Here is a 12,466-nt window from a genome sequence, read left to right on the forward strand (position 1 = left end):
CGGGTAGTTAATAGAGATCATACATAATACACAAAAAGGACAAGATCACGGAACATTATATCTCGTCAATTATACCACGTCACTATATCGGAGCCATCACGCCAAGCTTAGACTCGGTTGTCACCCTTTACTATCAGAAACTGGGCGATACACGAACTTGCCAGTGGAGCAGCATAACTGTCCTTTTTGTCCAGATAAAGTGGAATATGAGCCTCGTTTTCTCTGTGACTGTCCCGTTTATAGCGATATCAGACTCTATCTGTTCGAAAAAGCAGCAAAATGTTACAGAAATTTTAATGAGCTCACTGCAATTGAAAAGATGTTTTATTTATTCTGTGATGATGAACTTCAATTCCTATTATCTAAAACAATATATCAAATGATGAAACGAAGAAGGCTAATTTTAAGAATATAAAGAATTATTTCAAATGATACAATGATGAAATTTTACTTTTGTCCTTCACTTTATTTTTAACATAGTTTTAATATGTATAACAATGAGGATTTTTAACTCCATGTTCATTTTCATAAGTGTCTCGTAAGCCGATATCGGCTGGGCATCAAAAATTACTTTTATCAATGAGTGTATATTTTTACGATGCGTTACACTGAAATAAAATATTGATTGATTGATCATATTCATGGAGATCAAAATTCACGAAAAAAAGTATTTGCCAGCTATTTTGTTTTCTAATCTACCTCAAATGCAATGTGCATTATGAGGTAGAAAAGACAATATAATACTACTTAATGTGAAAATTCAAACATAATCCATACAGTACATTATGACAAATAGCGATGATAAGATCCAGCGTACATTATGACAAATAGCGATGATAAGATCCAGCGTGAAAATTCAAAATTGCCGCCCGCCTGTCACGTTGTTTTTCATACTGTCCCAAAATACATAACTAGGGGCAAATAAAATTTGAGATAGATTCTTGAATGTCTTTCTGAAAATTAGATATAAAATGATTTGGTAGAGGATGGATAGACGGATAAGGGGTCACGGACGAACACGTGTGATTTATATAGTCTGTCATTATTATTACACGATCATCATTGATATCCAAGGGGTTCCTATCACTGTCAGAAAAATATTCCTATGAAATATTCCTAAGGTCGATATAACGACAGCGAAATAGTAACCCCTGGACTATTGAGGATGCACCATTATCTGATCATGACAGATGATGGACTAAAATAAATGTAGCTATATGGTCAATGCTGAAGTTACCTTATACTAATACATTCTAATACGGGATTTTGTCGTCAGTAAAAAGTAGTTTGTACCCTCCCCCGTTACATCTGAAGACTAACAAAGTTTGACCTACATACATAAAATCGCAACGTCCTCTGTCGTTAAAAATACATGTTGAAAGGGAACAAATGGCTATATATATTACTACATCGATACTCCAGGGGTTATTTTCACTGTCGTTATATCCATCCCTACTTTACAGTACATAGTTGTTAACCTTGTGTCTTTGAAGTTGGGCGTCGCTCACTGTAATCTTCAATAGGAAATTTCTGCAGGAATGTGATTGGTTAGTTTTTTTTCACTCCTAAACTGTCTTCAGTTTTGCAATGCGATAGCTAGGGGGGGGTCTACGGCGGTGATAAAAACCTCTGGAAAATGTAGGATGCATTTAATCGTACAAAATTGATAGTAGAAAATAAAGAATCTGATTGACAATTATGGTATGAGGGGAATGTTCACAATAGAAAACAACGACATCATCCAAACACGAATTTGATTGATGTAGACTTTTGTTATCAGACTCGTTCAGGAATCCTCAACTGGTGGCGACCATGTATGTACAGATGAATTGTAGATATCAATTTGGTATTTTCTCTGCAATGACTTAAATTATCAAAAACATACCAGTCAACCATATCCTTTTTTTATTTCTTCCAAAATTACCATGTGCAAAGCTGCTGAATACAAAAACCTATGTCTTTTGACACAATCGAATTTTTTGAAGCATCATTGTATCATTTATTTTTGTTTTATCACAATATTCCAATGGATACTGTCAACGGAAATTTACGCGGGGAGGGGGGATTTACGCTAATTACACGAAGGTCGCTTGATCACGAAAATTCCCTCCCGCGCGTACTATTTTGTACATGTATAGACTTTGTTGTTAAAAGTCTGAAAGTGTGTCTATCACGAAAATAACAGCACCGCGAAAGTTCCATGATAGGAATTAATCACTCGCGAAAAAAATCCACGTTTCCAGTACAATGTGAACGATTCGGATAAGGGCTAATAAACTAAACTTGGCAAATCACGTGAACTGTTTTCATGTTCTATCACAAAAATACATACTGATGTATACATTCAATTATAAACTAACCTAATTGTATCGACACTTTAAGACCAGAAAATCCCATCAAACAGACGACCGGATCCCGATTTAGCACCTCAAAAAGTTTCCAAAAACACGCGAGTCTAATAAATACAGTTCAGTACTTGTTACAATTTTAAACGTCCAAGTCTATAAAGATACACATACAGTTTAAAATATTTAGGTGACTGCGAAGTAAACATCACCTGCAGAAATGTCGATTTGAATATTCATATAAGAAACCAAAATTTCAAAGTACTCTTTATTTGTATGTTGTAAAGCCATCTGTCCTTGGAGCAGGTATTGATCACGATTAGTGTTTGCAAGCGTGGCGCGAGAGAGTTTTCAGTGAAAACAACTTGAGTCTTGCTAACAAAGTAACACTGACTTCCCAACAGATATCGCCCCGCAAGGGAGGTAACTCTCTAATGTTTGTTATAATACCTTGTCTTTCCATCCATTGGATAATTACATAATTGTCTCAAAATAATCGTGCAAAAAGGGTGATTTTGAAAGGAAGCGAAAATTACATCAGGATACATTTGTCACTTGTATCTTGGATACAAAGTGCAGAATTGTCTGAAAGCCTCGATACATCCTTGGTCACGAAGCTGGGAAAGCTCTGTGAATAAGCCTTGTAAATCAGACATAATTGTCTCAAAATAATCTTGCAAAAAGGGTGATTTTGAAAGGAAGCGAAAATTACATCAGGATACATTTGTCACTTCTATCTTCTGGATACAAAGTGCAGAATTGTCTGAACGCCTCGATACATCCTTGATCACGAAGCTGGGAAAGCTCTGTGAATAAGCCTTGCAAATCAGCCTTCATCCGTTGCAATGACATTGCAGCCTGTATGAAATGGGTTTCCGAGATATCCCTAAATAGGTTTAGACGCTTCTCCTTTTCGAATCCAGATAAGACCTTGAACATGGATATGACATTTGGGTTCCCGTAGAAGTAATGCGGCAGGAATCTCGCGTCGATACTTGTCTCTAGAAACCCGATAAGATAGCCAAGAGCTTCTTTGACACCCGAAACCTGCAGCTTGAACAGGAGGCAATGGATGGTGATGTTCTTAATGTGGTAGGATGTCATGAGACTACGCAGTTGGGAGGAGCGATCCATTCCGTCCAGGTAGGCCTTTATAATCCTACACGCGGTAAGGATGAAGAGGCTGTTTCTATCTCTTTGGCCGATATCGATAATGTGCTTCTCATATCCACAGGAGCTCTCTCTCCACATCAGTTCGGGGTGAGAATACTCAGCCGTGTACCGTTCTTTGTGTACCCACTTCATGACCGCATATCTGTCACAAGTCATCGGTATCCAGCTATCTGGATTGGAGACAAGATCTGTTTTAAGAAGGATGCCAGGTACAATGTCGAACTCAATAACTTTGTTGCTTAGATTCCATGCTTCTCCATAACATCCTTCAAATCTAACAACATCTCTGCTTTCACGTTGACATCTTCGGAACATCTGTTGACCATACAGCAAATCATCGAAGTCATCATCACTTTTTATTTTTATCTTGAATCTGTATGTCGGTGGAAATACGCTTGCTTTGGTAAGAGTAAAAGAACAAGGTTCGTTTTCGGTTTCTGCTTCGATTTCGTTTTGTATGAGAGATATAGTAGTGTCCATGATTGACAATATCACCTTTGTATGGAAATTCTTTGCATTCAGGTACAAATCTGAACCTTGGCGATCAAAGACGTTGTTTCGTCTAAATGAATCATACTTGAAATCAGTCTCGACATTTCCCATTTGAGCTTCTGGTACCCGGAGTGTAACATGTGCTGGGATCTGCTCACCACTGCTATCAAGAGCCGGAACAGACTGTATATCAACTCCTTCAATCGTGAACGGAAGAATCATATCAAACTCGTCAGGATCGCGAACTTTCAAACCTTCCCGTGAACTTCCTTGCTTTACAAAATCACCGAATATGAGGCATGGATGATGCTTCGCAGAAACGGTCGTAAGTGTTTTATGGAAAACTCGCGATATCTCGTCAACGACCCCACACGACTTGTTCCACAGATCATCTGATATCTGATAATCACCAATGCATCTGTTTTCTCGAAGTTGCACATCAAGGTTCCTCTCATTGGCTGCAAATGACTGAACAGGGGTCTGCCAGCCATTGAAATGGCTTCCAACTGATCTATCCCCTGTCCTACCAGTTCCATCTTTCCATATTTTTTTAACGTTCCGGTTTACTGTCTTCACACTGGAATCATCAGACCATGTCGACCCCATATTCTGTCCTGAAATTCTGTACTTTGTCACCTCTGCTTGACAGATAACTGTTCGAGAAAGGAAAAGAATTGTATAATACAGTGGAAAATATTACAAGTACAAATACTATTACTATTTTTTAATTAAATACAAAAGTTTTCTTCCCTGGGGTTGTTTTAGTCTCTCCAAAACCTTTATCAAAGTTGTTTTTTCCAACTTCTACATACGGGCTCACGGAACCCTATAGGGTCAGAACCCGGGTTACACAGCATTGATAAGTAAAATATATATTGAATGAAGATTATATCTACTACAATATAAACAAGAAGCCGAAGGTCCTTAACAGTCATCTGACTACGTGGCACTAATCGTATAGGCAATTAATTAGATATGGCGTCATAGTAGCTATGTTCGATTTGGGATCAACCAGAGATGTAACAACACCTTGTCAAGTGATTATCCACCCGTACCAAGATTATTTTAGGCAAGTTTTATCCAAATCGCACCGGAAAAACCTGAAATTCAAAATGTGTTTTCAAGATGGAGGCTGTGTCGGCAATCTAGGATCGAGTCAAAAAATAACAACACTTTGTCGGGACCATGTTAGGATCATGTCAGGCAAGTTTCAGCCAAATTGCATGAGTAGAACTTTAGAAGTTCAAAATGTGTGTTCAAGATGGCGGCTGTGGCGGCCGTCTTGGATTTCAGACCGACCCGAAAAATAACAACACTTTGTCGGGACCATGTCAGGACCATTTCATGCAAGTTTCAGCTAAATCACACCAGTAGAACTTGAAAAGAAGTTTACGCACGGCGAACGACGACGGAAAGGTGATACCTATATGCCTTCGGATCATGATCAGATGACCTATTTATAAACCTCAGATTCATATATAATAAACAGCCAACATGAAATAATTAAACATATTGCCTTACTTGTCACCGAGCATACTACGTATATACGTAAACCATTGTTACAAATGTTAAAAAATGCATTATAGGTTTTCTGTTTCTGTTTTGGGCATGAATAAAGGGAGCTAACTCTGACAAAACGCATGCATGTATTGAACAGCTCTACTGTATTTTTAAAATTGAACTGTATGATTTATAAGACAAGCAGCATATTTGGTTTACGAGACAATAATGTTTTCATTCTACTGTAAACTGATGAAGCTATACTACCATATTGATATTGTACAATGTATTTGACTCATATGTACTGACCAGGCGGTTGTTTTTCTCCGGATACTCTATCCATAAAACTAGCAGTTCTATTAATAGGATGTTGAAATAATCATACAAAATCAACATTTATAAACCTACAATAAAAAGAGTTACTGTTTTTTTGTATTTGCTTCAACTATATCTAAAACTTGATATTTTGTGCTAGGGTTAATTATAAAAGCCAAATTATGACATCACTTATGTAATTCAAAGTGAATCCTTAATTAAAATATTTGATAAAATAGGTTTTTTTTGTGTGTGTTGATTATGAATATATCCATTCCTGTATAAAAGTAAATCATTTTACCCTTACATTTTTCGGAAACATTTTTAAACTAAACAAGATAATCCTTCACCACTGGTTCCCATATATGTAGTCTGTTAATTAAAACAGAAAATGAAACGACGGCAAGTACCTCTGATCGACTAGACTGCTGTTTTATATTGGATTGGATCGATATATGCATGACCTCTTCTCTTATCAAAGTTATAAACGTACACACCTATACATATGAAAAGATTATAAATCACGAAGCACCTAACGTACACAAGGTATTCGTGTAGCGTTTTGCCTGGTGTAAACACAATGGAAACAGAAGTTCTGACATTTTCCTTATTCGGCAGAGGCCCGCCTGGCCCCTGGAGGCCTAGAACCTTGAATTATACATTGTCTACATTAATTCCCTTTCAGTAAAGGATGCTGTAGTCTATGGGCAAATATGAACCAAAATGATTTCATTCCTAAATTCCTACAATAGTAAAAGGATTGCTTTGAATTCCTTTATTTCCCGTATTAGGCCCCACCACTAGTCCCCTACTGGAGCCCATACAGTGGCGTAGGAAGATGAAACGTAATGGGGGGCAAAGGTCCTCAATATTTTGCAACCCCCCGCCGCACCTACAGGAGGAGATTAATTCAACACACAACCATATATACTTTATATACCTTTTTTATATATATATTATCATTAAATATAATCCTTGTACACTACACATTTATTGACAGTGGGGCCGCTAAAAGGAAATTAACGAATACGCAAATTGGCCAAATTAGTGTGTGAGCGCCGAAGGCGCAAGATTTTCGACCCCGGGAAAATATTACGATTTAGAATGGCTGAGGTGACTATTACAATGAATTTTGATAATTTTGCGAGCGCGAGATTTTGGTGTTTGGGGGGTTCGGGGGTCTCCCCCGGGAAAAAATATTACGATTTAGAATGGCTAAGATGAGTTTTACGATGCATTTGGATGAATTTATGAGCGCCCGAAGGCGCGAGATTTTGGTGTTTGGGGGGTCCAGGGGTCTCCCCCGGGAAAAAGTATTACGATTTAGAATGGCTAAGATGAATTTTACGATGCATTTTGATGAATTTATGAGCGCTCGAAGGCGTGAGATTTTGGTGTTTGGGGGGTCCGGGGGTCTCCCCCGGGAAAAAATATTACGATTTAGAATGGCTAAGATGAGTTTTACGATGCATTTGGATGAATTTATGAGCGCCCGAAGGCGCGAGATTTGGGTGTTTGGGGGGGTCCGGGGGTCTCCCCCGGCAAAAAAAAAAATACGATTTAGAATGGCTTAGATGAGTTTTACGATGTATTTTAATGATTTTAAAGCGTTCTTACCATGGTAATTTTTCGATTTAAAGTAACATGCATTTAGAAATGATAATTGTGTCGTTATATCATTGTGCAACCCTGCTCGATCTGAACTCAAAATAATAATGAATTAATTGTCTTGCTAAGACATATAAGCAAAGTATAATCTTTTAAGAGACATTTTTTGAAATACAAATGTAGTACGTAGAATCCTTTAATGGACATTTTCAGTGTAGTTCATGTGTATTGAATTTCTGCTATTAATTAAAAGTTTGAACATTATGTGCTTGAACGTTTTAGGAAATGCGCCGCGCAGCGGAAAATTTTTTAGAATGAAGAACGAAAAATGTGCAGGAGGACCCATTTTGCTTTCAAATATGCATTTTTAGAACATTTCAGTCGGCGAAAATGGGGGGGGGAGGCAAAAAGACATGTTTGCCCCCCCCTCCTGGGGAACGGGGGGGGCAGTTGCCCCCCCCCCTGCCCCCGCTTTCCTACGCCCCTGCCATACCATTGTAACCACAAACCCTTGCATTCCTTTCAGTCGTTCATGACTTTATTATCGATTAAACGAAATATTGACAGAGGACGGACAAACAAGTGTAGCCCCTGGATTTGTATAATTTTGAATCCCCACTAAGAATGTTATCTGTGAGTGTAGCCCGAGATAATCTGGTCCTGACACCAGACTTAGACATTAAGACAGATATATAGATGTACACCAGACATCTATCTATCATGCTATCTTAAGTCTGGTGTCAGTGCCAGTCTATGAGTACTGCTGCTATTAAATGTTTAGTTTCAGAGGTCTTTTTGACCCCGCCCCTCCAAGTACAATATATGTTGTTCTAACTTATAACCATACTGTAGATAACATATAATGCATACATACTTAGCTATACTAAATACTCTTAGTCTTATTATCTAGACGAGTATACGTATGTACAAACACAGAAACCTAGGCGGGTCAGAACCTTGGTTAGAGCTTTGCATTCTGTCAATAAAATATATCATAAATATATAATACATTTTTTTTGTGTACCCCCTATATACAGTAATATATCAATAACTACGTATATCGAACGAAGACTATTCCTAACACAATACAGATGGTATTTATAAATCATAAACCTAAGACTAATTCCAAATCAACAGTAAACATGAAATAATTAAAACATACTGTCTTACCTGCCACTGAGCATACACGTGTACACCAGCACGTTGACAAAAATTGTAAAGAAATTTCGTGGAATTCACTCACTGTTGGTTTCGGTTTCCGTTTTGGATACGAGTAAAGGGGAATAACTCTTACATAAAACATGTCTTACGAAGCATATATAATCACTAGTATATTATGAGCTTTTTGTCAATCAGACAATATATGTACACGTATAAAGTTGTCTTTTAGATTTTAATTTATTTACTTAATAGCATTTTCAAATTGAACCTTCCGCCTGTGGTTTAACGATTATGACGATTATAACTACATTGCGGTGTGGCAGGCTTTTGTCCCCAAATTTAAGAACTTAATATAAAAAACACAAGTGAAATTGTTTTCATAAAACCAGTAGAGATTTTTAAATGTAATAAAAAACATATTGAAATCATAAACAGGAAGAAGATAAACCGATATCAGTGCCCTGTTTCACGAATATTCCTAAACTTAAAATATCCCATAGGAAAGCATTACAGAAGTTCAGGAAAAATCTTAAGTTAAGGAGCCTCCTTTAAAATCTGTAATGCTTTCCTATGTGGAATTTTAAGTTAAGTAATTCCTAAATGTTAAAAAGTAATGTTTGCGAAAGTGGGCCCACATACCTGTCAAATTTTAAGAATTGCAATGCGGGAGAAAGCGCGTGAGCGAAATTTTCAACAGTCCAACTGAGGCGCTACGCGTCGCTTATCATTTATTACTTGTGATGTTTTAGCATAAACCTTGTTTATCTTTGGCAAATAACATGGGATGGAAACATTTCAATATTTAATGAATTTATATCCTGTAAATCAAAAAGTTGTGTCTTTAACATCAAAGGTTTGTGTCTTTTTAAAAAAAAACATTTGTGTAATTAATCAAGTGAAGAAAGAGAAGGAGAAATGGTTCTAATAATAAATTCATGTGGCAACTGCAAAATATTGTAACAATTGAAGTCAATTTGATCCATGTATTAAAGTAACGTCATCAGAAAATACGTTTCGTCTGCACCGGTACTTTTCTACTTTCACTTTCAATCTCCTTCTGAATCCGTCCAGGTTTATTAATATAATATATAAATTAAATGAATTACAGAAAAAAATATATATCTTACATTTACATGTAATGTATATGTTGTGGAAAGGAAAGCTGAGAGGGAATTCATTTAATTAATTATCAAATTATTGATAAAGGAAATCTACAAAGAGGATACATGATTTATGCAAATCTACAAACATTATATATTAAAATGCGATATCATCAATTGAAGCCATCAGTAGCTTTTAACTTTTGAAATGGGAATGTAAAACGAGATAAACAATTCTGTTATACCACAAAAGTTTATCGTTAATATGACATGCATCATCGACTTCTGAAAAAAATAACATAAATTAATTGATTCTGTTATCTAATAGGAAATTACACAACCCATTTTTATGCATGACGTTTCGGTGACTAGTGCGTTGTGTACCAGGTCAAAAAAAAATTGGTTTGAAAAAATTGCAAACATAATTTATTTCATAACCCGATGGAATAAAAAATAGTAACATCAACGCTTATAATTAATTTTCTTGATAAAATGAAATAAATGTACGTTTAGACGTAGGATTGCATTCATTTACAAACGATTTTTTTTACCAAATCAATATGAAATGTCGATGACGTTACGAATATTTCGCATAGGTTTTGGTTTGGTTTGTTTAGTTTTACGTCTTTCGCAATGTAAGGACGTGCCGGTTTGTGTAGAGGTACCCGGAGAAAACCACAGCGGTGTACCTCAAGCCCACATGGGATTCGAACCCGCATCCCAGAGGTGGAAATATGTCGGAATCGGCCACCGCGCCCCAAAAATACAATTAAAAATAAAAATAAAAAAAAATTCGCGACCAAGTATGAAGAAAAGAATCCGCTTAATCGACGATCAGACAACCGGATTTAGTTTGAAAACAAAGGAAAATAATTATAGTTTATAATGTATCTAGACCCACCAGAGTGCTCATAGACCATTTGTTGACATGTACAATGTTATATTATACGAAAAAAGCAGGAAAGATAGCCGAGACAAAATATCTACACAACCTAGCTAAAACGTCGTGTTTCAATTGATGAAAAAACCGGTCACCGCTCTTGGATAGATGGATAATTTTCCAATTAAAAACATCGTACACAACTATACAAAATGTCGTCAGCAAAACGATACAAGGCGCCCCGTTTCAACAAAAAATTCACAAAGAAATAGCCTCAGTTGGGTTTTGGAAATGGATTGGCGCACATCTGTCAATAAGGTGGTGAGTTTAAATATACACTTAAATCTTATTACCATACTAAAGCAGTTTAATCACCATTCGTTATTCATCTCAGCACAATAAAACAATGATTCCAATGCTATTGAATGGACGTCTTTTGAGTTGAAAGCAGACTGATTTTAAGAGCGAAACAGTCCGCTGTGTTCGTGCTATCAATGTATGTTTAATGTACATTAAATGAATATCAAAAGATAATTATGTAGACCTGAGTTCACTCTCTTTTCGCAATTGATTTTCTGACATTTCATTTTACTCGTTAATTGCGTTAATCACGTTTCGCTATAAAGCCTCGTTGTCTTCATCAGCTCAACGGAATTAGCATTATTAAGGAAGTAACGTATAAGCAACAAGGACGTAACTAACGTCTTTTCTGTATTCACTGTTCCGTCATATACTACAAAATTGTATGCCCTTGGGAGGAGTAAGTAGCCATTCGTTAAAATTCACGGGTTTTTTTTTTCTTCAAAATATAACGTTGCTCTTACAAATACATAATGTAATAATCGATACCTACCCTGTACTACACACAATAAATAATATTTACATTTTGCCACAGAGACTTCCATTACTCTAATAAAAATCGTGATCTGCATTAGGAGTCTTTAAATGCAGCCTAGAACATCTTCACGTGTCAAGGCAAGACAATCCATTACACCCATTACTAGCCTTCACAGAATCCTCCACTTTTACGGTGCTATACTACTGCTGCCATGTGGTGGCACAAATTTTTACTAAAGTCCCGTTATGGGTCGATGACGTAAACTCTGACCAATCAGAGCGCTCGTTTCTTTTTAGCGCTACTTTTGCTTTCAGACAGCCACGCTGTTGATTTGTAACGGGCGCTCTGATTGTGCTGTCGATTCACACTGTAGCCAATCAGCTCCCGGTTTTCCCAGGTACCAGAAAACCGGGTCATCGGTATCGTTTGGTAGGCGAAGGTAAGCCAAGACTTGGTGTAGTATTACCTGTACATAAAAAGGGGTCCTGTTTACTGATACCAAGTTAATTAGTCCACCGGGGCAATGTATTTAAATGAATCAGTTTAGCTATGGAATAATAAAAAATATATTTTTAATGTCTGGATTATTAATGGAAAACTGAAAAGTTATTGAAACAAAAATCAATTTTTGTTGTTGTTTTTTTCTGTTCAGGTTAAATGCTTGAAGCGGGGTTAAAACTTATAATAAATCGAAAGCCGAGAAATTCCAACTATTGAGAGACTCTTTTTTGAAATCACTTCGCGTTTGTTTCAGCCAATCAGAGCCAGCGTTACAAACGGCTACATCATTTCTTTACGTTATGAGATGATGACATATATTGTTGATTAAGCCAATGGAAATTCCTTTTGCTACATACCACAGTCTCAAAACCAGATAATCAACCAAGGAACCAACGAACCAACCGAATGACCGGAGTTGTATTCGAAGACTTCATTCATTTGATGCCATTGCTCTTGCAAAATTAAGTAAGAATGCCAAAAGAGATACAATTAGAATACGCAAGCGCAGGGACCTCCGAGTACAATATAACCAAAAGGACACAGTCATATTGTT

The 12,466-nt window shown here is 36.7% G+C and overlaps 1 protein-coding gene across 1 annotated transcript; it reads right to left on the bottom strand.

Moving 5' to 3' along the window:
* Window positions 1–1,890: 1,890 nt before the first annotated feature.
* LOC138330199 (uncharacterized) lies at window positions 1,891–8,688 on the bottom strand. The gene is made up of 2 exons (XM_069277645.1): window positions 8,604–8,688; window positions 1,891–4,663 (listed from the first exon to the last, which is right to left on the bottom strand). The coding sequence occupies exon 2, from the start codon at window positions 4,614–4,616 to the stop codon at window positions 3,054–3,056; it is 1,563 nt and encodes a 520-aa protein (XP_069133746.1). The 5' UTR covers window positions 4,617–4,663; window positions 8,604–8,688; the 3' UTR covers window positions 1,891–3,053.
* Window positions 8,689–12,466: the final 3,778 nt, after the last annotated feature.

This window comes from Argopecten irradians, chromosome 8 (genome assembly GCF_041381155.1).
Source record: "Argopecten irradians isolate NY chromosome 8, Ai_NY, whole genome shotgun sequence".
NCBI lineage: Eukaryota > Metazoa > Mollusca > Bivalvia > Pectinida > Pectinidae > Argopecten > Argopecten irradians.

What these genes read in the sequence shown, in the direction of transcription:
- LOC138330199 (XM_069277645.1), bottom strand. Translation starts at nt 4,616, where the DNA reads ATGGGGTCGACATGGTCTGATGATTCCAGTGTGAAGACAGTAAACCGG.